The sequence below is a fragment of the Grampus griseus genome, assembly GCF_964374135.1.
Source record: "Grampus griseus genome assembly, chromosome: 21".
NCBI lineage: Eukaryota > Metazoa > Chordata > Mammalia > Artiodactyla > Delphinidae > Grampus > Grampus griseus.
In genome coordinates, this window is record NC_139015.1 from 5,171,997 (window position 1) to 5,199,776 (window position 27,780).

General features: G+C 41.2%; 1 protein-coding gene across 1 annotated transcript in view; it reads left to right on the top strand.

Annotated features, from left to right (window-relative positions):
- Window positions 1-1,536: 1,536 nt before the first annotated feature.
- VEGFC (vascular endothelial growth factor C) overlaps window positions 1,537-27,780 on the top strand; it is a gene marked incomplete at its 5' end in the record, with an annotated part of 79,654 nt that continues 53,410 nt past the window's right edge. The window contains one exon of the mRNA XM_082680469.1: window positions 1,537-1,692. Within this exon, the coding sequence (XP_082536595.1) occupies window positions 1,537-1,692 (156 nt within the window). The remainder of the gene's footprint in view (window positions 1,693-27,780) is intronic.

Below are 27,780 nucleotides of genomic sequence, written 5' to 3' on the forward strand. Positions count from 1 at the left end.
TGGGGCGTATACTGTCTGAAGAACATGGAGAACTAGATCATGGTGGATGAGGGAACTTGGAGCTGTCTTTAAAAAGGGGCGGGGGGGAGGAATAGAGCGTAGGGAGAACACGACAGATACTTTCAAAGTATGTGAAGAACTCACATATGGAAGTTAGAGTCGCTTTGCGGTGTAAAGTCCAGAAGTCAGAGCAACGGACAGCTGGGAGGAAGCACTTCGCAGCGATGCTGACCGTCAAACGGGCAATGGACAGGCGCGCAGAGCGGGGGCTCCCGTCCCAGGCGGTACCGAGGCTTCAAGTAAACCGGGGGGAGGGGAGTTTCAGAACCTGCAGCGCGTTACCTCAGATGGGAAAGTCTCTCCACCCCGGGCAACCGGCCCCGGGGTGCCTTGCCAACCAGGAGATGCTGTCGCCTTCGGCAAATGTCGCTTCCGACGACAGCGTGCTTAACACGTGTCTCTCCGTCACCCCCTTTCTCACTGAAAGCCAACGCCGCCCCTAAGCTTCTCCGTGAGGAGCCAGTTGCTCCTTCCGCATCTGCCCCGAGTCTGCGCTCCCGGGCCTTCCCCACACGGCCTGCCCTCATTCGGCTGCCCCGGGCCCCCGCGTGGCCCAACGGGCGGGGGTTCCCGGGCCCCGGCGGGGTCTCCCCCCGGGGTTGACTTTCTCTCGCCCCTTCTGGAATCCGGGGCTCCTTCCACCCCTCGAGCGGGACTGCCAGGGCCGGGCTGCCGGGACTCGGACCGGAGCCCCTGGCTGCCGAGGACAAAGGGCGGGCTCGGTCCTCCCGAGCCACCTCCCGGCTACCGCGCCCACCGTGCCCGGCGCGGGGCCACCGCCCCCGAGCCCCCGAGCCGCCAGCGCCCCGGGCCGCTTTCCGCGAGCGGGAGGGGGGAGGGGCGGGGGAGGGGCGGGGGGCGGCGCGACCCGGAGCGCGGGGAGCCGCTTCCGAGGAAAGGGCGAGGGGAGGGCGGCCGGGCTCGGCACGCTCCCTCCCTCGGCCGCTTTCTCTCACATAAGCGCAGGCAGAGGGCGCGTCAGCCATGCCCTGCCCCTGCGCCCGCCGCCGCGCAGCCCCGCGCCCCGCGCTCCCCGGCCTCGCCGCCGCTCCCGCCGCCCGGCCGCCCGGCTCGCCCCGCCGCGGGGAAGGGGAGGGCGGGGGCACGCGGGCTCCGGGGGCGCCGCAGGGCCCGAGCCTCGCGGGGCGTCTCGGTCTAACCCCCTCGCTCCCAGAGGCGCGCGCCGAGCCACCGAGCGGGGCGCCGTCCTCCCGCGCCCTCGCCTCAACTCGCCTCGCCTCGCGGGCCGCGGCCTCGGGCGCTCGGATGTCCGGTTTCCTGTGAGGCTCTGCCCTGACCCCGTCGCTTCGCGGGCGCTGGCCGGGAGAGCGGCTCGCAGCGTCGGGAGCGCCGAGCCCGGACCCGCTCCCGCCGCCGCGGCTCCGCGGGGTCCCCGGGCGGCCCTCGCGGACAGGGCCGAGCCGCGAGGCAGCCTCGCCGGGGCGCCCGGCCCCGCGCGCTCGCGGCCCGTCCACCATGCACTTGCTGGGCTTCTTCTCTCTGGCGTGTTCCCTGTTCGCCGCCGCGCTGCTCCAGGGTCCGCGCCGGGCGCCCGCCGCCGCCGCCGCCGCCGCCGCCTTCGAGTCGGGACTCGGCTTCTCGGACGCGGAGCCGGACGCGGGCGAAGCCAAGGTGGGTGCGCGCCCGCGCGCTGCGGGGTCGAGCCGCGGGGGCTTCGGGGTCGAGCCGCGGGGGCTTCGGGTCGCTGAGGACCCGGAACGGGCGCAGAGGGCGGGTTCGTGTTTCACCTTGTGTGCCTGGGCTCCACAGTTACAGCGCTGAGGGTAGGGTTTCTGGGAGGAAGGTTTTCACGGAAAATAGGACAGCAAGTTAGGCGAGCGAAGGGTCCGGAAGGTGGCTGGTGACAGCGATCGTGCAGCCGCCGGAGGGCGGCCCCCGCCGGTGCGCCGAGCGCGCCTGGAACCCGGCGCGGGGAGAGCCCGAGTTCAAGCCGTCGGGAGGGCTCTGATCTAACCTGGCAGGTTAGCGGGACTCCAGCGGCTCCCGGGCTTGGGTGAGCAGCCCTCCGAGGCTTGCTTTCCTGGAGAATTCCTCCGATATGGCATTTAGTAACCGGGCTTGAGGGCCTCAGACTGCAGATTCACTCGGAGCAGTTGGTCGAGCTGGAGATGCAACAGGATCTCCCATCACCATCACGCATGGCTTTTCAACTTAGTAAACACTGCGTTTCTGAAATTTGGTCGTCAGGTACTGAAAAGTAAGGTGGATTTCCTTGTGGGTTTTATAAATGCGATGTTTAACTCTTTGCCTAAAAAATGTTGCCAGGAGACTGTTGAGACATTGGGATTTTCAAGTGTCGTATCGTATTGGTGCCCGCTTCTCCCTTGATCTCCTGAAAGAGTATCTATTTACCTTAAAAGTTCAGAACTGACCTAAGGATGGAGAGTATGCTTAGAAGAGTTCTTAAATTCCTGAAGAAGTTATATATTCCACAGAAGACTGGAAGTGTCGGTTCACACACTGGCAGTACCCCTGGCTGGAACTAGATTGCAGCACTTTATTTCACCTGACGGCAAGTGAAGGGCCAGGGGTGTGCAGTTGCCACCCTTGAGTGGACTTTATTGATTAGCATCTATCGAATGTGTGCAAATTAAATTGCCTTCCCGGTTTTATTTTGAAATACGCTGTAAGACTGAGAAGACTGAGTTTTGAAAAACCAAAATACCTTTGTGTTTAAGTTTTGGGAAAAAATTGAAATATTGGAATTTCAATTGTGGGATCAAGGGGGGAAAAAAACTATGAAGTAGAAACATATACATGAAAGTTCAGAAAAGAGCGCTCTATGTGCATTGTGAAATAATTTTCAACACAGATATTTACATTGGTGTAATTATTGCCCTGAGAAAGTCTTCCTATCCTCAAATGCCACAAAAATGTAACCTTAGACCCACTAACACTTCCTGTAATTTAAATGCCTTGGATTTCATGGTATCGATTCACTTTGTTTCCTCCAACGATTTATTCGAAGTATGACTTAGGAAGGCAACTCCTCCCTATTGCCTATGTTAACTCACTTTGGGTTTACGGCAAGAAAGCGTGAAATAGGAGGTGAAATGAGCAGCCTGTCCGGATAAGCCCAGAGCCTGTGTGAGAGTCGCTGCCTGCTGGGTGGATCCTGAATGGATGGATGGGCCCGTGTGTGCCTATGTTTACGTCTGTGTGGCTAGAGGATAAAAGTTAATGTGTTTTTAGTTTTCAAAATTGTCTTCATTGGTGATGTAATGAGAGTTTCCCTTTGCCATGAGAATCTTTGTGCATTCTTGTTGGCTTTTCATATTTGACTGTCTCTTATATATTCTGTATGGTGAGTATGGGATGATAACTCTGTATGCGGTATGGACGCTTTTCCACACGTGACAGCACTTCGTTCTAAGGCTCTGAGTTCCACAGACCACAAGGCAGTGTGACTCCCGCACCGAAGTGTTCCCCAGTGGTTGAGTAGCAGCCTGAGAGGGCATGTGTCATTAATGCCTGTGGCGAACTGCTGTGTCCTTGCCGGGAAAAGTCCAAGACACGTGGTCCAAAGACTCCATGTCTCTCCCTAGTGGACAAGACTAGTCCCTCATTTGGACGTAAGCCCTGGACGGGCGCTGATTGTTAATTTTCTGTGCTTTACATAAACCCCAAGAAGAGATTAGAGGAAGGTTAATAGAAGATGCTAGATATACATAATCCCCAATAAATGCAGATTTTTGGTAATTTACGCTTCAGAAGTGTTTTTTAATATTAAAATAAAATAGAAAACAGCTCACAGGCTGTGAACCAATGTTAGCCATACCCTTCTTCACCTCATCCCCAAAGCCATACAGAAAATTGGAGGTAAAATCACAAATGGAAGCCAGATCTCCTTGTTTCTAGACCTATATTTACTGTTATTAGGTTCCTCTTTCTAATTATTCATGGTTGTAGACTTACTAAAAACTTCTGAAGTGTTTTTCCCAAGGATGTTAGTGCAAGCAAGTCAACATCAGAAAAGTAAGGCAAGCAAAGTATTGCCTAATTATATAATTAAAATTAACCACACATGATGGGGATAAAAGAGGAAATATTTAAAATTATCATCAAACTAAAGAAACCTGCAAAACCTAGAAAAAGCACTGGATTACTAACTACAATCATTTGCCAACGTGAGATTAGGTAGAGTTTTTTTTTTTTTTTTCCTTACCTGAGAACAACCAGTTCACTGTGGTTGGTTGGAGTTGAGTGTGGTTTTAAGAGAAAGGTTGGTTTATGATTAACAAAAGGAGGAGTTACTTCATTACTTCATATCATGAAATATGCTTTTATTCCAAAAGGTGGGTTGGACTGGGAGTTTAAATACCTAGATCCTTACAGGTTGTTAGAGTAATAAATGCAAGGAGAGCATATCTTACATTGCAAATGCCTTTGTTAATAAAGATTGAACTCAACAAAAGAAAGCTTAAAGATTTACAATCTTGTGTCAATTAAGTGAATGATCAAAAAGATCAGGGCTTCCCTGGTGGCGCAGTGGTTGAGAGTCCGCCTGCCGATGCAGGGGACACGGGTTCGTGCCCCGGTCTGGGAAGATCCCACAGGCTGAGGAGCGGCTGGGCCCGCGAGCCAAGGCCGCTGAGCCTGCGCGTCCGGAGCCTGTGCTGCGCAACGGGAGAGGCCGCAACAGTGGGAGGCCCGTGTACCGCAAGGAAAAAAAAAAAAAGATCAAATATTATTACATAGACAAATGTAACTTACCTAATTTTCTGTATTACATAAATAACTTTAAATATCCCTAAATTTATAGTTTAAATGCAAAAAACTAATTAGCTTAGTATTAACACTAGTTGCTTTAATGAGAATAGCTATTTTCAATTAACATAGTAAGAGTGCATATGGTTTATGGTGACTATCACAAAAAAAACTTCCTAATGATGGCAACTATTTTGTAACATGCCTTATTTTCTTTCTCATCATTTGTAATTCTGCACACTTTTGTATTTGTTTTATTTTTTTATTTACTGTTTCAAAGTAATCAGTGGCAGTGTTTCTCAAAATACCATCTTTGTGCTAACTGCATCTGAACTCCCTACAGGTCTTTAATTTTTTATTTTTTCCTTACCTGAGAACAAGCAGTCTCTGGACTTGGGTCTAGGAACATACATTTTTAACTAGCATCCTAAGTCATTCTCATGCGCAGTGACAGTCTTACACTCAGTATCTCTGGTGTGTAACGATGACTAATTTCATTGGTTTTATCATATTCATTACATAGTTTTTGTGTTTGCAGGGTAATCTGTTAGGGATGGGGAATCTTAAAAGACAGAAGCCATTTTCCTCTCTTCAAGGAGCTTGCAACTCAGGTAGGAAAAATAAAGCCTGAAGCACAAAAATACTGTGAATTATTGGAAGAAGAGTACCAGAGCATTGTCTGTGTCCTCAGGTTTGGGCAAGAGAGTCATCCATGTGGCCTAGTTGGTCTGGGTGCCTTGACTTAGGGCAGAACTTGAGCTGTAACTTGGATAGGAATTTCCAGCAGATGACTACATCAAACATCCCTTTCAGGTCTTGGATGGAGTGAGGAAGTGAGAGGGCAAGTAGAAGTGTTTGATGGCAGCCGAGGGGTTATATAGAGTAACAGTGAAGACTCTTAAATAAGAATAAGCTTTCAAGGTGGATGGAGATCACAGTGTATATGGCCTGAATCAGTTTAAGGAATTTGAATACTCTGAGTCTTGCTGTGAGTCTTGGAGGGTTATTCATGATTTAAGCACCTGAAAGACATAGGTAGTAAGAAGGCTATCGGAAATCATTTATGGGATTGATTAGAGGTCCGACAGACTTCTGCTGGGGGCCTGATCTAGTTGAGAGGCAGCAGTAATAGTCTAGAAAGGAAGTGACAAATAGAGCAGAGTGAGGACAGTGGAGACAGAAGAAAGAGATGTTACAGAGGAAGAACCCATAGATCTGGTGACTGATTAATATGAAAAGTGAGGGAGTGGGAGAAATTAACCTTGGCATCAGTATTTTAACCATAGGAAAATGTTGGTCCTACTTGTAGGACTACGACACTACAGAGAATAGAAGAGACTGGTTTCCATTGATGTATGCTGGAAGCTAAAGGCATTATTCCGTAAGTCACTTAAGATTTTACTAGACTTAAGACTCTTTGGAGAAGTAAAATAAGCTTTACAAATTTACATCCCATAAAAGGAAAATAACTGTCTAGCATCAGTAGGACTTAAACTTTCAAGAACCGTTTGAGCTCTTGACAAGTATTATTACAATCCTGAAAGGAAAATTACCAGTGTGCATATCCTATTACCCTGCATTAGAAATGAGAAGGTAAATTTTATTCAAATAAAATAGGCCATAAATGTGGCTGTAATTCTTAATCATTTACTTGCAGCCTGCTCTGTGCTGCTTCTTGCTTCATGATATTTCTCTGATGTACTTCAGATACCCATACTTTTTCACAGTAACCAACCATCAATCTTTAGAAAAGAAGTTCAGTATTAGGGACATGTGAAATGTTTGTGAAAGTGGAAACCTTTGAACCCTCTCCCTCTCTTTACCTCACTCTGCATCAATTCATGTTAGAGGCTCTGAGTCTGACATAATTAGGTTATAACTGTAATGTCCTGAGTATCTGTAAGTTAATTTCATTTTGTTTTTCGCTACATCCCCCAGAGATGGATGTTATTATATTGTATTAAAGATGACGCATCTAAGACTCAAGTGACTCAACCAGGAGCAAGAATAGAGCTTTTTTCTTTTTGAAAAACTTTTGCAGCATGTATTTTAGAAAAGCGTGGTAATGGGTTTGAGCCTTTGGGCTTTGCTAAAGAGACCCACTGTCCATACTCCCTTCCTCCTGTAAGCTGTAGCAGTGTGCAAGGGGGCAGAGAGAAGTATTGCTGTACAGCGAGGACCCCCTTATTACTTTTATTTCGGCCACATTCCCCACAATGGAACGATCTGAAAGAAACCTGGACTTTCTTCCAGGGTTCACCATATGGTGCCCTCTGATTAAAGATGGATCATAACTGGCCTAATCCATGGTACTGTTGTAAGAATGGCTGCAGAACTGGAGGCCTAACCAGGCCTCCTGACGATAATTGAACAGTTTTTCTAAGTTGCAGTAATATAACTTCTGTGAAACATTGTGATCTTACTATGTCAGGTGACCTCTCAGGATTAATTGGATTTGGAAAGAACAGACTTTAGTTGCAGAGGCATGATACTTCCTCCAACGTCTAAACATTACCTTGTCCCCCCTTTCACCTGTTACATCATTCCTGGCGCATAAAAGCATTCTCTAAGTACTACACAGGCCTACTTTTTGTTGCAAAACACATATTTGTCACTTCAGATTTGTACAAGTTGTGAATTAAGGTATCATTAATTTTTCACATTAGAAATACTAGTGTAGCAGAGAACTTTAAACAATAAGAGGTAATAGTTCATTTGATTTATAATGTGACGCTAAAATTTACTGTAAATATTTTAGATTTGTCAGTGTAATCGTTTCTTCTGAAATTTACTCAGGCAGATTACTCAGGTGCTTCCAGCCCTCAACTGATTTACTGTTTTTTCAGAGTTCCTAGTTTAACTGTTGGAGAGAGAAGAAGTTGTGTTGATTTAATTCTCTTTATTGCGCATCCATGATAGAATCAAATAGGCGCCTTAAATTAAAATACCTTTTGCCGGTGGATTCTTACCCTTTCCTGGTACTGATAGCACCCTAGTAGCTATCAGATGTTAGAAGGGATTCCTGATGATTCCTTTTCTGCAATTCTGAAACCCCAAACCTCATTTTCGTAAATTATTTGGTGCTATACCTTGATCTGATCTGACATAAAGCTATTTATAGTCTTTATTTATCCTCTTAAGTTTGGATATATCTGAACTTCATTGAAGAAATAGTGATGTATTTATGAGATGCTGCCATAGACCTTGCTGGGGGTTGGGAGAGAATTTAAATGTATATGGACTGGGTTTCTTGAAAATTCTGGGATCTGAAGTTCATGCAATCCCCAGGGCTTATGGTAAGGGATTGGACTGGAGAGCTGTTCTTTTCCAAAGGGCTTCCTTCCTCAGTCACCTGTTGCCTCAGTGACAGCCTGGAAGGGAAATTGAAGGACTCAAGAAGGAGGCCCTGTGGACACCCTTACCTCCATTTTACCCATTAGAACAAGATTTATGTACTTGTCACTCCAGATTCTCATAGTTAAATCTACTTCGATTCAGGGGCATTTTAATTAAGTCTCACTAGCGGCAGCTTCAGTTCTAAGCAGGAAATTACAATGCAGTGAGTGATACAAAAAAATGTAGAGTGAGTGATTCCTGTCTATGACAGGAATCAAGAAACTTACTCATTAAAAATACCAGAAATGAGTTCAACTATAAACGCAGACAGTATAAGGGATTTTTTTGGTAAGAGTCTCCTGCTTTACCACAAGTCGTTGGCTAGGCTTCTGGGGTATGCATGGGCAGTCATGGGAAAGGTGGGGTGATGTTGAGTCAGCTGTGAAAAACGGGTAGATGCCGGTTACAGAAGGGAGGGAGGGAGGGGTATTTCAGATATTGGAGTGTGAGAGCAGAGTACAGAGGCTAGTAATGCCACTGCGGTCAGGGGGTTTTTGGGCAACTGGGAGCAGACCCCTTTGGCTGGAGAGCCCAGAGCTTCGCGGGAAACAGAAGGGAATATTATGTATTACTGATTTTATTTTTAAAGGCATTTGCCATTTATTCAATGTTCTAAAGAAATAAGGTTATCTTCATAAGTGAATTTTCTGGACTCCCGAAAAGTTAGCAGTTTTAAGTATAAAAACTCAAATTTATCACGTTGATTAAAGTATACTATACATAACTTCATTTTAATGACTCAGCTATAATGAAAACAAGAATTACTGCATTCTTCCATTGCCCTTTCTGCGACCATTATTTACCACCTCTGCTATGTGCAGTCACTTCTGCACGTTTTAAAAATTTATGTTTTCTTCTCTCTTTTGCCTCCTTTCCCCCAAGGCTTCTCCTTTACTTCTGTTCTTTGATGCTTGGGAGGTGTTTTTGTTTTTTATAGCTGTGACCCCACCATTAAAGAATTTTATTTCAGCCTCTGGTGATCTCACCAACTACTTCAAGAATAGCATTTGAAATGGGATTTGGTTGTATGTAACAAGAATCTAACTTCAGTGTCTTAAGCAAATTTGAGTTTATTTTTCGTGCCAGTGGAGTTAAGGGCTGGTGCCATGTGAAGCTCTCTTTGGCTATCAATGTCCCAGACTCTCCCGCACTTTCTCCCCCAAAGTTGCAACAAGACTAATTCCTCTCCAGCATTATGTCTGATTTCAAGGAAGGAGGAATTAGGAGACAGGGATCTGGTGCCTTAACAGGAAAGCAAAGGCTATCTTGAAATCTGTAGTAGATTTGCACTTATTCTTATTGGACAAAACTGTCTTTTGGCCATCCCTAGCTGCAAGAGAAGCTGAGAAATAAAGCACAGGCAACTTCGAACAAGATTGGAACTCCCTTTATGTGGAAGAAAAGGAGAATGGATTTTGAGTAGCCTGTGTTTGGTTTGTAACATTGTATCAATATGGTTTCTAATTTTGTTTTCTTTCTCCCACAGATTTCTCACTTTTTTCTCATGCTTGCAAACTTAGTGCCTTCCTTGTATACTCATGTGAAAGATTAATGTTATTGAAGGATTAAATTTTAAGTTATATGAATGTTATTATGTAAGACCTTTTGACTGTTCAAAAGATTTCAAGTTTCGTTTGGAGAGAGAGTTCTTACCTGAAACATTTGTAGAACATGAGAATTTAAACTTACTAATTTTGTTGTGTCAAAAGTAGGTGTAGTAACAGAAGGGGAAAACTTGGGAAAGCTAGTACCCTCGAAAAATATTCAAGTTATGTAGATTTCTGTGTAAGAAAAATCAATACCAAATCAAGCAAATATAACATTTTTAATTTAAATTTTTTAATATTGGTGTTGGTTTTCCTTTTACTCTGTATTTTGTGTGAGGTTGGAAAGAGAAAATTTTCTAATTTTACTTGACTTCTTTCTAATGGATTCATCTCCCTTGCTTAATGCTTAACTGTAATAGGACTTTCTTCAGCCAACATGCTCACTTTTTCCTGTCACTGAGCTGTAACTTTTGTGAGACGAATTTGGTGTTTGTGGAGACTTCCAGTGTCTGTGTGCAAAGTGAGGGACAACTATTGTCAGATCACAGGCTACTCTGATAACAGATAATCCTGACCTTACTGTGTTGATTTTCAGATCACCAGCTTGTGAGAATGGCAAAAAAAGTACGCATAAGAGGGAGATGGATGATTAAAATTTCTTCACACTACCAATAAAACACCAGGTACAGATTCAGCTGGGTTGTCCTCACAAAGGAAAAGCAGGGGTTACTTCTCCCAGGTGGAGTGTCCACGGTCTTACTACCAGATAGAAGAACCTTCACGTGTGTTCTGTGGTTTCTGCCTGCACCTCTTCACGTGTCTTATACATTTACTGAGAAGGAAAATGGGAAACGGAAGCTCATAAGCATGTACTCAGTGCATGTCAGATGCTCGTGGAGCCCTTGGGCACAGTTCTCTGTTATTTCTTCATTACCTTTAATATTTTGCCATATTGATTTTGTTATTCAAATTTGTAAACCTATGTGTTAAACACATTTTTTTTTCCAGTACGCAGACCGTGTATCAAATGTAATGGGAATTTGACATGAAAAGACATTTCGAACAGAGAAGGAAATGACTATTATGAGTGTTTGAAGTTCAAGTACTTACCTTGTTTAATTTCCATAGATCATCATCTGATACACTAATAAGATTGGACCAGTTTATGTTATCTTAAACTTTTCCCCCTGCAACTGGATTATTTATCCTTAATGGTTTGAATTATTCTTCCTAATCTGCCTTAGGGGCAATTTTCATACGTGCTGATGTTTCAGAGTAGTCTCCATTAGAATTTAATTATTGGATGCCCAGCGCTGATTCTTTTGTTTTTTAAGTGCATTTTCTTGAGAAAAGTTAAGTTTTGCACGTTCATTGGTGATTTGCACTTTCATGTGAATGAACGATGAGAGTGTGTTAGGGCAGAGGGAGAGAAGGAATGGGTATGTACCTAGAGGTCACGTCACAATCGGCTACTCTGAAGGTGGAGGGGAGGCAGAGGAGAAGGTGCTCGTCATTCAGAAAAGCCAGACCTTCGTGCGTGACAGCTGCCGTGGAATTCTCGTAACGGTTATTGAACTCTTTATCCTGATCACTTCAGACCAGCTTGGCAGGGTATTTGTTGCTCAAATAGGAGCTCAGTTAGTTTTTCAGGGGCAGTGGTCCAGAGGACACGATAATAGAAATACATAATTTCAAAGTTGAGTATATGTTAGATACTATTTTTATTCTCTGTTTGGCAAGTCTGCATTGAGAATTTATTCCACTCTGCTTCCTCAGGGAAATAGCCTATTCAGGTCGCTGGAAATAACATGTCAGGTTTGATAAGAGACTTCATATGTAGCCAACTAAACCTGCTAAATATATTTAGAAAATCATTCTAGTGACTAATATCTTAAAGTGTTTCCACAATAACAACGTTGGTAATGTTAGGATTTACCCTTTTGCGTTGGAAATGACTTGTCAAGTCTTCAGAGAGACTTTATGAGCAGCCGAATATACTTGCTAAGTATATTTAGAAAGACTTTTACTAATATAAAGTTCTGTTTAACATAGCCTCTTCATTTTAAGCAGTCATACTGATTGAAATCATTAGGTAGCTGGGAAGAGAAGTTAACTTGGTTTTTGTTCGTTTAACGTTTCTAAATATTTTCCATCTACAATTGGAAGTTTCAATGTGTAGGGTTACCAGGAAATAGGATTTTCAGGGAATGCAGGGGCCCAGGTTTGATTCCCAGATAATTCAAGTATGCCTTCTTTAAATATTCCATTTTATTTTATTTTTAGAGTGCATAGGATAGTGGAAACAGCATGGACTTTGGGGTGGGAACTGTATTTGAATTTAGCACTGCACTTGGGAGGTGTATGATCTTAACACTTCTGAGTCAGTTTCTCAACTCTAAACTGGGGGAAAGAGTGTGTACCTTACAGCATTGTAAACTCACGTGAAACGCTGTCTCGCGTTAGCTACGGGTAAAACATTAGTTCTCCGTCGAGGGCCTGTCAAAGTCGTTCAATGCATCAGTGGGATCCCCACGCTTGTCTGCAGAGTCCCTACCTGAGGTTTTTTGATTCAAGGTCCACAGATGGAATAAAGTTCACCTAAATATCCATTTATTAATGTAATATCTGCTAGCTCAATACATTTTAATAACATATGAATAACACATTGCTCTTTTCAGCATAGCTGTGACCTCCCCATTGCCAAAGCCCATGTACGATGGTTAGAACTCCTTGTTCTGTGCTCTTTTATGCAGTGGTCAGTCAGGTGTGGCCACAAGAGAGGCTCAAGAAAGCAAAGTCTATCATACCCGGAGGAACGGGTCGCCAGGGGAGGTTTTGGTGAAGAGGCAGAAAGCAAGAGCGAGGGGGAAAGCTGAGACTACATACAGCCTTCCTTGGGGTTTCCCAGGGAAAGGCGAGGCAGGGCAGCTTGGACAGTTAGGAATTGGGGAGTTTGAATAATTTCAGTGGCACTAAGCTAGAGGGGCGGTCCGTCGTTGCCTGGTACCTGGCCCTGGGATGGTTAAGGCAGAGGAACATTGCTTCCTGGAGTGTTTGGGCCAGAAGAGAAGGCCAGGCTCTGGATGGGTTAGTTTGTCTATCAAAGGCATGCTCCCAGCTGAGCGCTTCTAAGAACTGGCCAGCCTCAGAGCGGCAGTCTTTCCCCAACCAGAAAGGTGTTTAAATTTTGAGTTGTCAAAACATCAGAATATGCAGAAAATTTTAAATGTATACAGTGTGTCCTATTACTTGACTTGGCAACATTCGCAATAGTTGATCTTTCCTTTTCTTGTTACGCTGTCTCTCTTGGTTTTCTTTGACTCAGTGGTTCTCTTTCTTGACCTCCACTGCTGGTTGTTTTTCTTCTAGAATTTTTAATATTGAAGTGCCCAGGGATTCCCCGCCGTGTCCTCTGTTCTTACTGACAACCACTCACTCCCTTGGTGGTGTAACCCAGTCCCATGGTAGTAAATAGCCCCCAAATTGGGTCTTCAGTCCAGATCTCTCTTCTGAAGTTTAGAAGATATAACCAATTCACTCTTCCACTTCCTGTTTGGCATTTCCACACTTCTGATCTCCTCCACCCCTGGTGAAATTTGCTCTTTCCACAGCCTGCCCTAACTCAGTCAGGGTGACAAATTTCCTTAATTTGGTCAAGTCACAATCCGTGGAGTCATCCTTGGCTTACTTCTTTCCTACCTCGTATCCAAATTCATCAGGGAATCCAGTCCTGGTGGCTAAGCCTTCAAAGAATAATCGAACCACTTCTACACGTGGCTTCTGCCACTTCTCTCACCTGAGCCGCCATTGTCTCTCGGGATCACAGCATGGTCTGCCCACTAGTCCCACTGGGTCTACCCTCAGCCACCTCGTGGAGTATTCTCAACAGAGCAGACACACTAACGCTTTTACACTGTAAGTCATGTTACATCCGTCTCTTATTTAAGGCCTTAGAATAGCTCCCTATTTTACACAAACTAAAAGGCAAAATCTCTGCAAAGGAATAGCAGTCAGGGTCCTGCAAATGTTTTAGTTGAAAAGAACTTAATGAGTGGTCTGTTTTATAGAACTGTAGGTTTTTATGAAGCACCCAGAGACCAGCAGTGGCGGGAAGTCCTAACCATCCTATTCTTGCAGGGCCAGGATGAAGGGAATGGTGTTATCACCCCTGGAAATTGCGGGGCACCATGGCAGAGGGGCTGCCCAACAGGCTCTGGAACCGTGGAATGCACACACTTTCGTGTCTACGGCGAGGCAGGCAGGAAGTGAGGGGAATGTATATCCCAACCTATTTTTTGTTCACGTCCTAGTCAAACACTCGGTTTTGTTAGCCTTTTCCATTTTAGCGATTCTGGTGGTTCCATAATGATATTTCATTGTGGTTTTGTTTTGCCTTTCCAGAGTGACTAATGAGGCTGGAGATGTGCTTATAAGTTTTTTGCCCGTTGGAATATTCTCTTTTCTCAAATGCCTGTTTAAGTATTTTGCTCATTTTTCTCTTTGGCTATATATCTTTTTTAAATGGATTTTTTAGAATTTCTTTACATGATTTGGACCCCAGATTTTTGTAAGATACATACATTACACATATCTTCTTCCATCTCCTACTGGCCTTGTTTTTATTTTTTCGTTTTTGTTTTTTTCTTTTTTTAATGACTGGAACTTTTAAATTTTAATGGAGAGTGAGTGGTTCCCTCTTTTTCCTTAATGTAGAGTGGTGTTTCTTCTTTTTCCTTTATGGCTTTTCATATCTTGTTTAAGAAATCTTTGTCTATTCAGTGTCATGATGATAGTCTTATAGAAGCTTTATTGCTTTACCTTTCATGTTTAGATTTATAATCAACCTGGAATTGATATTTGTATAGGGAGGAGAGTATGAATCAGGATTGTTTCCACTTAGATGTCGAAGTATCTCAGTGTCTTTCCCACTGCTCTGCAGTGTTATTCTTGCCATCAGTGATCTCTCTATACGTATACAGTTTTTTTCTGGACTCCCTGTTTTATATTTCACTCTGCTTGTCTTGCATCAGTATCACACTGTCCTAAATTCTGTAGTTTCATAGAAAAACTTGATGCATGGCACGAATACTTCTGATTTGTCCTTTAATATTGCCTTGACAGTATATGGTGGGATTATTGCATTGAATCTAAAGATTGATTTGGGGAAAACTGGCATGTTAGCAATATTGAGCCGCCTTTTAGGTCTTTTAAAATTTCTCTCAAATAATATTAAAACATTTTAAGTTTTCCTTTTGCATAGAGGCCTTGCACATCTTCCTTGTTGGTACCTAGGTATTTGACATTTCTGAAGCTATTGGAAAGGGATTTGTTTTTGTATTTTATTGTCTGTTTTTCTGGGTCAAGTATTCTAGGTTGGCATTTATTTTCTTTCCATACTCTAAAGATTATTTCCATCATCTTCTGACCAATCTTATTATCACTTCTTTGAACAAGAAATGATTTTCATTGTTGGCTTTTAAGGTTTTTCTGTCTTGGATTTAAGTAGTTCTGTTACACTTTTAGGTGTAGCTTCCTTTGTATTTAATCTGCTCGGAGTTCATAGCAGTTCTTGAATTTATAGCTTGGGTTTTTTTTATTACTTTGAAAAATTCTAGACTATTATTTTTTCAAATATTTCTTCTGCCCTGCAGTCTCTATCCTTCAATTGAATGTATGTTAGCACTCTCCACTGTCCCCTCTGTGTTTCTGTGTCACTTTTCTGTGTTGTCTATGTCTGTTATGCTTTTTCTCTAGTTTTCTCTGAATGTTTTCTACCGATTTACATTCCAGTTCACTAGTCCTCTCTTTTGCCCTAATACTATCAGTCCAGTCTGTTGAGATCTATTTTTAGTTATTATATTTTGCAGTTCTCAAATTTCAATTTTTTTAATAAATTCAGTTTCTTTGCAAACATTCTTCATCTTGCCTTCCATTTTCTTAAACATACTAGTCACCATGTTTTACAATACCTGTTTCAATATCTGGCTCATCTGTGGTTTTATTTGTATTGTCTATTTTTTCTAGGTTTTTTTTTCCTCTTAGTCTTATTTGTAAGTATGGTTGAAATTTTTTATTGAGTGTCTCACATTGTATATGAAAATTTATAACTGTCAGAATTATGCTGTTTGGGTTTTTTGTTTGTTTGTTTTTCCAGAGAGGGTTTCCAGTATCCTCTGGTAGTCAGGTAAATTGGGAACAGATCACTCCAATTCAGTCAGAATGTGACTGAAGTCAGTCACAAGTCAGAGGCTTGTCTCCAGTCTTTGTGAAGGTCATTCTGCTCTGGTTTACCCACATTGCTAGGGAGTTGTCATTCAGAAGAACCATTTGAGAGCTTATGGGTTTATGCAGTCCTTCTTCCTTGGCAGGTCCTGAACTCCGATTTTGGTTTTCTCAGCACCGTGATACTGCTGAAAACGTCCTTGTGCTTTTCAGATTTTTGTGTGGTTACTTTGCTTCTTGCCCTGGGCGCTTCAGACATTAAGCCAAGTGCCTCAAGAGGAAAACCATAAGTGTCAGACTTGTGTCTCTTGTGTTACCTTCTCTCCAGGATCTGAGCCCCTCAAATCCTGACTACTGCAGCCTCAAACGTTAGTGTTTTACCTGTCCATCCAGAGTAGAAAGTGTGCCAGATAGATAGAATGCCAGAAGTCTCACCTTTTTCTTTTTTTCTTTTACCTCTTTGACCTTTTCCTGGACTCTCAGCCTCTTCCCCATCCATGGACTGGCGTATTACCCGAGGGAAAAAGTAGCCCTCAAAATGTCAGTTCACCTCTCTGAGTTTTTTTTTTGTCCTACCCAGTATCTCGGCCACTGAAGCCTGGGATGCCTCTACAGTTTTGTCTTCAAGTAGGTGTTGGCTGTGTTTAATTTTATCTCCTGTTTTCTAATTCTCAGCAGGAGCATTGTTTTGTCACAAGGTGCTCCATCATGGTTAGAAGTGGAATTCACTAAATAAGCCATCTGAATCATGATCGTGAGGTTAGCATGGCTTAGTGACTGAGGGAGCAAAGCTTTTGGATAGGCTCATGGTTTAAATTCCACTTACTGTGTTTGAGATGCTTACCCACTGGAAGTTCAGTTTTATCATCTGTAATCAGAAAATCAGACTTTTTTCATAAGATTTTTGTGAGGATTAATGGGAAAAAATACACATAAAGAATTTGTTGCCCAGGGTGAGTACAACTTGAGTGCTTATGTAATCTCTCATTTTTCTCTTTCACTTCATTTTTGGCTTCCTAAAAATGCTTACTTTCTTATTAGAGCTTCACTATATATGGAGACACACACACACACGCACACACGTGTATATATGTGTGTGTGTGTAGATAAGTAGATGGAAAGATAAATGGATGGATGCACTTTATCAGAAAGAATCTGTTCTACCAAACTGTCAGAAACGTAAGTAACTAATTTATAAGAGATTTTAGGATTGTCCTTAAGACCTGCTGACTCGAGGACTCATGTTCTGAGTCTGCCTCTCACCTCAGCTGTAGTGTGCAGATGCCAACCGCACAGCCATGAGCAATTTAATCATAGATACAGGGTGAAATAGAAGATTTTCACTCTTCTCTGAGCGTGGCTGACCCAAAGGCATGGCAAATTGCTTAGTCATAGTGAATAAATTTATGCTACATAAGGCTAATAAACAGGTCAGAGACAGCTGGGTCTACTACCTGTCACTTTCTAAACTTTCTCTGTCTCTGACCAGATTTTCTTCTCAGACAATGATTTCTTCCAATTCAGAATGAGTTCTAGTACTCTCTGTCATCTCATTTTATATTCCCATGTCCTTCTTTCTCCCCTTGGATCTCTCCGACTGCCTATGAGGAGCCTATATGCACTTTGTCTTATTTTTGTGTCCCATAAGATACAAGTAACATAAGTGCTAAGTATATGTTTATTTTTCTAGTGTTACATGGGCTGTATATAATGTGCACGGGGGAGCAGATTGACCAAGGCAAAGAGTGTACACACACACACACACACAGAGTAATTCATTGTTGTCCTTGAAGCAATATTCAACAGTAGAAATCCTACAGTCTTCATAAATCTGTGACAGTTTTGGGGGGATTTATTTGTTTTTTAGTTAGCACCTACAAAAACTGTATATTCTCCTGAAAACTCACATGTGCACATGTCACTAAAGAGTTTATATCAGCTGTTCTTATATGCACGGATATTAGGTTAAAGATAATTATATTAGAATGCCCACTGATATTTGAGGGAAAAGGTTAGCAAGAAGAGGTAAATATATTTGCTTATCAATTGTATTATTTAATTTTCTAGCAAATTTAGGACAATTCCATAGAAGATCAGTAATCATAACACTTTTTAGTTTGTTTTGGATTGTCATTTGCTTTTATTAGATCAATGGCAGGAATCTACAGAATATTTTCACCTTAGGGAACAAATCACATTAAATTCCTAGGATCCCTGACCTTGCTCTCTGGGCTGGGCTTGCAGGGTTCCAGACTTCTTTACACTGACCTTGAGTGATTTTACCATGTGCAAACCACTGGTGCTGGTACTGTGAGTAATAATAAGCTTAAATGACATCTTAACATTGATGCTGCGTGGAGCTGCCTCAATGTGGTGTTTGTTCAATTATTTAAAATATAATTCTTTGGTTTGGAATCAGCAGATTATTAATGAATGGCATGTTTCTGGGGAATAAATAGGACTTTTTGAAAGCCCATGCATGGGGAAAAAAATGGGCAGAGAAAGGGCTCTTTCTTCCATTCCATGTTTCACACAGAAGCTTTACGTTGTATGAGAAAACTTCTGGAATAAACTTGTGAAGTGTTGGATAAGAAAAGGAAACAGTAAAAGTTTGTTACAAAGTGGAATTCTTGTTACACCTCCTTGGTACCTGCTACTCTGGGGACCCTTTAGTATGTTGGCTTATAAATGTTTATTAAAAATGTATAGACAGGGCCTCCCTGGTGGCGCAGTGGTTGAGAGTCCGCCTGCCGATGCAGGGGACACGAGTTCGTGCCCCCGTCCGGGAGGATCCCACGTGCCGCGGAGCGGCTGGGCCCGTGAGCCATGGCCGCTGGGCTTGCGCGTCCGGAGCCTGCGCGTCCGGAGCCTGTGCTCCGCAGCGGGAGAGGCCACAACAGTGAGAGGCCCGCGTACCGCAAAAAAAAAAAAAAAAATGTATAGACAGTATAGCCTAAAAACATCAGAAGACATTTTAGCTAGACATAATTAAGTCAGATTAATCCTGCGAAGCACTGAAAGATGGTTTTGCCTGGAGACATTTTTTATTCTTTGGCAGTAACTGTTAGAGAAAAGCCCATTGCTTAGTAACCTAATAGAAATGTCTGCATACAATTGAATTAAAAATAGCTTTTATTTTAAATTATTTTCCTAAATATAGAAAAAATATAAGGGTCTTTATAGGTAATTTTTTTAAAGCAGAAATATATTAAAATAATTATCTGTAACATTACCATCAGAACCTGCCATGCTTTGCTCTATATATTCTCAAACTATATTCAGAGAAAATAAAGTCATGCTTAAAATATTATTTTATAGCCCACTTTTAAAGTATAATATTCACTATTATTCATATCCTGAACTATTCCTTAAGAATTTTAATGACTGCATTTCTACTTATGTTTTGTATCCTCCTTGCTGTTAACTATTTTCATTTTTCTCTGTAAATAGTTATTTCTTTACATATTTTCTCTAGTAATTGGAGAGGTATGCCTTCTTCAGTGATATTCCTGTTTACCTTTTAAGGTTTAAAAAATACCTTAATCTGTTTTACTCTGACAATACCAGTAGTAAAATTTATTTCTCTGGCAAAGAGATATAAAACATTTGCTGCATCCATCCTCTCCAAAAAAGCATGTCTAGTTTTGGTGATGTAATTGGAGAATCAAGACATATTATTTTAATATCTTATTATATTTTACATTTATCTCTTCTTCATGAAAAATTGAATAAGTGTTTACAACCACATTGCACATGTATTTCATGCACATGTAATTTACAGCCATGCAACCCCATATAATTTACATTCACATGTAATTTACATGTCGGTGCTTTTTACAACCATATTGTACATGTATTTACAACTACCTTGAGATGTATGTAAACCCAGATCCCTGTGAAATGATTTCCGAGCTCACTATCAGTTATTTTATAATGTAAGTGCTTTATTTTGATTTAGTTTTGAGTCAGCTGAATGATGTCTTTTAAACAAATGCCAGGAAAAAGTGTGGGAGTCTATGGATTGTATTCCTATACATATGAGGATATCATTTCGTTCTGCTTTATTCACACATTAATGGCAAAATACTAGGCAGTAGAATTCATAGCACACAGTATCCCCTACTTCATCCACGCCCCTACCCCCAACTACAAGAACAAACTCTATAAACGTTCTTTAATTGCTCTTTGGCATTTATGTTATGGAAGAGAAATATAAGATATCAATAGAATTTTACCTGTGTCATTATTCTATTTCCAGGTTTGGGGGGATTCTTTTTATTTATTTTTACTTGTTTACATATTACAGAAAGCTTTTCTTATCCTTAGAGTTTAAATATTTCATTGGGATGTGTCTGCATATTATTCAGTTCTCACAAATTGTGACTGGCGCTCAGACTGGTAATAAGTGAGCGTTCTGCCACAAAGCTTTCATGCACTTGGAGCTATTGTTGATGATACCATTATTTTCTTTAATATTAGTCCCTCAGATGATGCTTCTTCTCTAGCTCCTCTTCTTTTCTATGGAATTCCAGTTTCCTGTATTGATTCTCCTGGAATTGTTTTGAAATTTTATAATTTTTCTTGTTTTTATAATTTTACCACTTTCCTCTGAATTCTGAAAGAATCTGCAAGGATTATCTTTTAATTCACTGATTTTTTTGTCACAGAGTGCCCCTTTAGCAATTTTGAATTAAGTAGTTTGATGCTTATCTTAATTTCAGCTTTCCTCATTTAAGGGGTTTTTTGGGCCCTTTTTTGTGGACACAGTGTGATATTTTGAAATAATCTCCTATGTTATACAGTTTTATAAAAAGTCATTTATTCTAATTTTCAAGGTGAATTTTTTGAAGCTGTTTTATACTTTCACAGCTGATCATTTTTCTCTGATCTCCGGCCTTATAAATGAATGAAAATTACCGCATAGTAGAAGTTGAGGAGGGTTTTGTTAGAGGATATATGAGTTCTTGTTAAATAGAATATTTTAGGTCCAAAAATATAGCTGTAAGAGTTTTGAATTCTTTCAGCTTCTGTCCCTTTTTTAATGCAATTAAAACTCCCTCTCTCTATACTTACATTCAATGAGAATCTTGGAGGAATGGGGTTAGAAATATGCACTCAAGTCACCATTTAGATTGTAAAGTGAAAATAAAGCAAACAAACCCAGATATCTTCATGTATGAACTGTTTCAATATGCTTCACTCATTTTAAAATAATGTTCAAAGTATCCTAATGGTTAGATTTTTCTACAAGTGTCTTTTATTTCCCCCGCTCTCTTAAATGAATTGGTTCAGCCCCCAAATACCAGGTGTAAGAAGTCTTTCCAAAAGGAGGCATATTAAATTTAATTTCTAAATATAAATTGAGGAATATTTATCCTGACAATTCTGAATTTCAATGAACAGTATAGTTACTGAGTTTTTACTTTGATGAGACATTATTTTAGCTTTTTCTGTGTTTATGAATTTTTACAATTCAGTTGTGACTTTTTACTGGTTCTCCCTTTCACGAAGGTAGATAATTTTCATAACACTGAAAATTGTCCTTCCAGTGGGAGTTTCTTAGTGTTTTGGAAAGTCCCCTAATCGCATCAACAGGAAACTCTTCTAGTGCATTTAAAATACAATTCAGTAACAATGGACCTGAAGATGAGTTACCTTGGCTCTGCTATCACTGGGTTTGGATGACAGTGGGATGAGCTTACAAAGGCTGGGGTAGCACTCAGAAAACGCCAGTCAAGACTAATACATGGAAGAACCAGGGTCTCTTCTAGGGATGGCCATGGGATAGTGCCAAGACATATGATACATAGTTGCAGATTTATGAAATACAGGCAATGTCCTGGAAAATTATGCTTTCACTTGTATGGAGTTTTCTTATATAACTATGAATATGTGTGTATCAGTGGCATCGTGTTACTTCTGAGTGTCTTAATTTGGGCTTCCATAGAAGTAGATTTTAAGATGGGGATTTGAGGCAAGGAGTTTATTTGGGAGATGATCCCAGGGTACACTGATAAGGAAATGATAAGAAAAGACGGGATAGGAGAGGACCCAGTAAATGGCCCATAATCGAGGAAGCTACCACTGTGAGTATCTGGAGTTTAATTCCACTGCGGAACTCTGGGAATCAGCATAGAACCAGCACCTCAGTGTGTGGTGATCTACTCCAGCAGCAATGGGAAAATCATGGGCTACCTAATCAAACACATAGCTGCTTCTGTCACTTCGAGTAAAGAAAACGTTGACCAGCATTTTAAAAATCATATCGATTTCCAAATATATATGTGGTGATAAATGCTGTGTTTTGAACATTGTAAAGAATTTGGAATTTGAGAAAACAACTGGTTTGGAATTCTGCCTAATTACTCTCTATTTGATCTCAGTTAACATTTAATTTCTCTTCGCTTTAAGTTCATCATCTAGAAACTAGTGACAATAATAATATTCTTGCCTCTCTCAGGAGTTTGTTGTAAGAATCAATTTAGGCAATTGACATGAAAGTACATTCTAGACTACAAAATAGTACATGCAGTCTTTTTTTTTTTTTTTTTGCGGTACGCGGGCCTCTCACTGTTGTGGCCTCTCCCGTCGCGGAGCACAGGCTCCGGACGCGCAGGCTCAGCGGCCATGGCTCACGGGCCCAGCCGCTCCGCGGCATGTGGGATCTTCCTGGACCGGGGCGCGAACCCGTGTCCCCTGCATCGGCAGGCGGACTCTCAACCACTGCGCCGCCAGAGAAGCCCAGTCTTTTTTTTTTAAACATCTTTATTGGAGTATAATTGCTTTACAATGGTGTGTTAGTTGCTGCTTTATAACAAAGTGAATCAGCTATAAATATACGTATATCCCCATATCTTCTCCCTCCTGCGTCTCCTTCCCACTCTCCCTATCCCACCCCTCTAGGTGGTCACAAAGCACCGAGCTGATCTCCCCGTGCTATGCGGCCGCTTCCCACTAGCTATCTGTTTTACATTTGGTAGTGTATATATGTCCATGCCACTCTCTCACTTCGTCCCAGCTTACCCTTCCCCCTCCCCGCGTCCTCAAGTCCATTCTCTACATCTGCGTCTTTATTCCTGTCCTGCCCCTAGGTTCTTCATAACCATTGTTTTTTAGATTCCATATATATGTGTTAGCATACGGTATTTGTTTTTCTCTTTCTGACTTACTTCACTCTGTATGACAGACTCTAGGTCCATCCACCTCACTACAAATAACTCAGATTTCGTTTCTTTTTATGGCTGAGTAATATTCCATTGTATATATGTGCCACATCTTCTTTATCCATTCATCTGTTGATGGACACTTAGGTTGGTTCCATGTCCTGGCTATTGTAAATAGAGCTGCAATGAACATTTTGGTACATGACTCTTTTTGAATTATGGTTTTCTCAGGGTATATGCCCAGTAGTGGGATTGCTGGGTCATATGGTAGTTCTATTTTTAGTTTTTTAAGGGACCTCCATACTGTTCTCCATAGTAGCTATATCAATTTACATTCCCACCAACAGTGCAAGAGGGTTCCCTTTTCTCCACACATTCTCCAGCATTTATTGTTTGTAGATTTTTTGATGATGGCTATTCTGACTGGTGTGAGGTGATACCTCATTGTGGTTTTGATTTGCATTTTTCTAATGATTAGTGATGTTGAGCATCCTTTCATGTGTTTGTTGGCAATCTGTATATCTTCTTTGGAGAAATGTCTATTTAGGTCTTCTTCCCATTTTTGGATTGGGCTGTTTGTTTTTTGATATTGAGCTGCATGAGCTGCTTGTAAATTTTGGAGATTAATCCTTTGTCAGTTGTGTCATTTGCAAATAGTTTCTCCCATTCTGAGGGTTGTCTTTTGGTCTTGTTTATGGTTTCCTTTGCTGTGCAAAAGCTTTGAAGTTTCATTAGGTCCCATTTGTTTATTTTTGTTTTTACTTCCATTTCTCTAGGAGGTGGGTCAAAAAGGATCTTGCAGTGATGTATGTCATAGAGTGTTCTGCCTATGTTTTCCTCTAAGAGTTTGACAGTGTCTGGCCTTACATTTAGGTCTTTAATCCATTTTGAGTTTATTTTTGTGTATGGTGTTAGGGAGTGTTCTAATTTCATTCTTTTACATGTACCTGTCCAGTTTTTCCACGATCACTTATTGAAGAGGCTGTCTTTTTTCTATTGTATACTCTTGCCTCCTTTATCAAAAATAAGGTGACCTTATGTGCGTGGGTTTATCAGTACAGGCAGTCTTAATTGGCTTTGTTAGCAAATGGTAGTGCCAAAGAGTTAATCTCAGAAATCAAAAATGCAAAAGATATGTTAAGCCACATAATTTTAGTCAATTTACAGATTTTGTAGTGTTTCTGAATAAATATGGCAAGTATATGTTATATTTATATTGAACAAGCCATAACTGTTAAAAGATTGACTGTTTCCTGAGAGTGAAAAATCTCATTGTTATTTTTCTATCATACATTTCAAAATTGCATTGTTTTCTATCCCTTCATTAGAAATGTTTTAAACCAATTCATTTATGTGGGAATAAAAACATTTCCGTGGTCTATCAGACATTGAACTCTGCATCATCTACTCTGGAGGGGTTATAAGACTGTGTTCTGATTCTAGATTTTCTAAAACTTTGGCAAAATCGGATTCTGAGTCTTCCTTTGCATCTGTGTTAATATTAGCAAACTTTCTTTGGGGGCTCAGCGAAGAACAAACCGTCTTTGATGAAAGGGTCATCCTAGCTGCCAGTGACCAAAAGCGGTGCCTGCTGAGAAGCTTTGTGGCAATACTCCAGACAGACAAGGATTCAGGGGTGAGGAATCCACACACTAATGAATTCCAGAAGGTGTGATTGCTGGCTTCTCTCTTCTTAAGCCCTAGCCATAACGCATTGGTGCTCAGGTTTTTTATCCTGTAGGCCATGCTTCATTCTTTGACATCCCCTGCCATTTCCCACCCCTACCTAAAAGAAGCCCCAAACAAAACAATAATAAACAATTTTGATTGTTTGATTTTTAGACAGCACTACCATCATACAGCCCTTAAGAATGCCACAGCTGCAACCTGTCACTTGGTATTTCAGCAGGATCAGGCTGGAGGCAAAAGAAAGGGGCAGGGAAGGCCAGGGTGTGTCAAAATTTTTCCTTCTTATAGATTTGAGTTCATTGCGGTCACTATCAGTGAGCTGTTTTGGACCTGTTTCTATGTGTTTAGTTCCTGCCCTTCATCAATAAATTGTAACTAACCCATTCACTGAACGCTGTATGCCTTGCACTGTAGTTTTTGGTCCTTAAAAATAACATCCGACCATAGGTATTACTGTTCTCATTTTACAAATGAGGAAACTGAGACTTCTAAGTCACGAATCTAGCTTGTAAGCGACAGAGCTGATGGACTTGGATATCTTAGCTCTTTCAGAATACCACCTCTCTTTTTATTAGCCAAGCTTCGATTCTTCTGTGAGAAAGTCATGTTTCTTACTTATGTGTGAGGGACACCCTTTTTGGCTATATAAAATGTGCACATTTATATCTTACGTGGAAAACTTTTTTTAGAGGATGTCCTCATCTTTGCAAGACTGTTGAACTAACAAAAGACTCAAGAAATTTCCATTTTAATAGTGAGTAGAATGAATGATTCTCTTTGCATTTTTCATCCCTTTATATCTAAGTGACTTTGCTCTGTCAAAAGATATCAGAGTGAAGGAGAAGACAGGTTTTTGTTGGCAGTGCCATTTGTATCTTTAGAGCTAGAAGATCTTGTCTGTATTACATGCAGATTATGGAAAGTCAGGAGACCATTACAAATGCCAGTATGAGCTATGTCTAAGCCACACCACCAATAGGAGAGGACTTACTCTTCAGGCCTCTATTTTCCATATAAATTTTGTCCTGCTTTTTCCTGGCATTTACAGGATCCTGGACAGTCTGATGTTTTCTGTTTGTTTAGTGTATTAAAATTTCTAAGAACTTCTTGATTAAATGTGTGGAGGTCTCCACTTTAATATTGAGGAGACTGAAGTATCCAGCCCAGGAAAGATCCATTTCAAAAGTTTTAATGCAACTTAATGGAAATATAAAGAAAAATTATTATATTTAGCAGTAATTTTGTATCACACTTTACAGAATGCAAGTTAAATTGGGCTTTTCTTGTTGGTCAGATTTTACAGATGAGGAAACCAAAGCAGACAGATGTAACATGAAATGTGAAATCAGTTCATCTTATTCTCTCTCTTTCTCTCCCCTCTCTTCCTCCTCTCTCTCTCTTTTCTTTATAGCTTTCGATCTAATGCTATTTATCTAGTACCTAAATATCCACTTTACTAATTGCTCTTCTGTATTTAATTCACAGACCATCTAAATATATGATATTATTGTTCTCAGTTTATAGCTGTAGTTAAAGAAACTGAGAATGATGTTCGGTAACAGCCCCAAATATTTTGTAGCATAACCTTGTAAAGCTCGAATTTGGATTTAGGTCTTTGTTTATTGCAGAACCATGCTCTATCTACAATGTCGGTTTGATTTGTTATTTTATAGCAAGGTAATTATTCATTACTTCAACAGTTACCTAAGAACTGTTTTTAAAACACAAAAAATCTTATTTTACAACAGATTTTACATATGTCATCACATGATAACGTGACCCATTTGAGGTCTATACAAAACTAATCTAGTGCAGTGTTAGTATAGTCTAAAATTTCCAGGATGTTTTGTTCACATTTTAATGTCTCGATACATACATAAAAAGCCTTTGCCAACCCCAAAGGAATTGTTTTAATATTTTGAGAAATATTAGGCTAAACCCAAGGTGTATCTAGGCAAAGTAAATATTGTTTGGTCTAAGCTGGCTTCTCCCTCCCTCCTGACCATCGTTTCATCTGCTCTCCTTATAAGCTGCTTAATGAAACAGAACTTGATCGTTATTTGCATGGTGTACTTAACAAGTCCCATCTTTGCTTCTGACCCAGAGTTTGCAGTCACATTCTTTATAGTTTTTGAAGGAAGACTGATTGTAATATTTCTTTAAAAAATGGTGGATTTGTTTTTATCTAATTTATCTCTGCTTTTATTTTTACTGTTACTAATTACGCAAAATAAGATTGGCATCACCATTCTTGTGTAAATCATTCAAATTAGTCTTTTTTTTTTTTTTTTTTTTGGTGGTACGCGAGCCTCTCACTGTTGTGGCCTCTCCCGTTGCGGAACACAGGCTCCGGACGCGCAGGCTCAGCGGCCGTGGCTCACGGGCCCAGCCGCTCCGCGGCATGTGGGATCTTCCCGGACCGGGGCACGAACCCGCGTCCCCTGCATCGGCAGGCGGACTCTCCACCGCTGCGCCATCAGGGAAGCCCAAATCAGTCTATTTTAACGCAGCGCCCTAGTGAAAAAGATCATATTCAGTTCATAACTTCAATTTGTATCCGTCTTGATTAGTTTTTAAAAAGTAATTTTAAAAAATGCATCTTATTTCCCTGTGCTTCCACTTTCAAAGCATATATACCCATGCTGTTAAATTTCACACATGACGTCACGGGATACAATCCCATGATACATTTTCATGATGTCAAAGCTTTGAATTATGAAATGGGAACCATGAAGCAGAAGCATATGCCTTATTCAGTGTGCGGTGCCATGCAGCAGTGAAATGATGCTGTGTATCCCCCTATTTACATATTCTTAAAGTGCATGTCTCCCTGGAAGCAAACCGCTCAAGCAGTAAGTAAATGTCTACATCCGGTTAATCAATTAAGCAAACAGGAGTTTATCAACGTCTGGCATCTGCCTTACTTTACTAGCTTTATGTGAATAACCGATGCCTGGTGACCTTTGATAATTTGG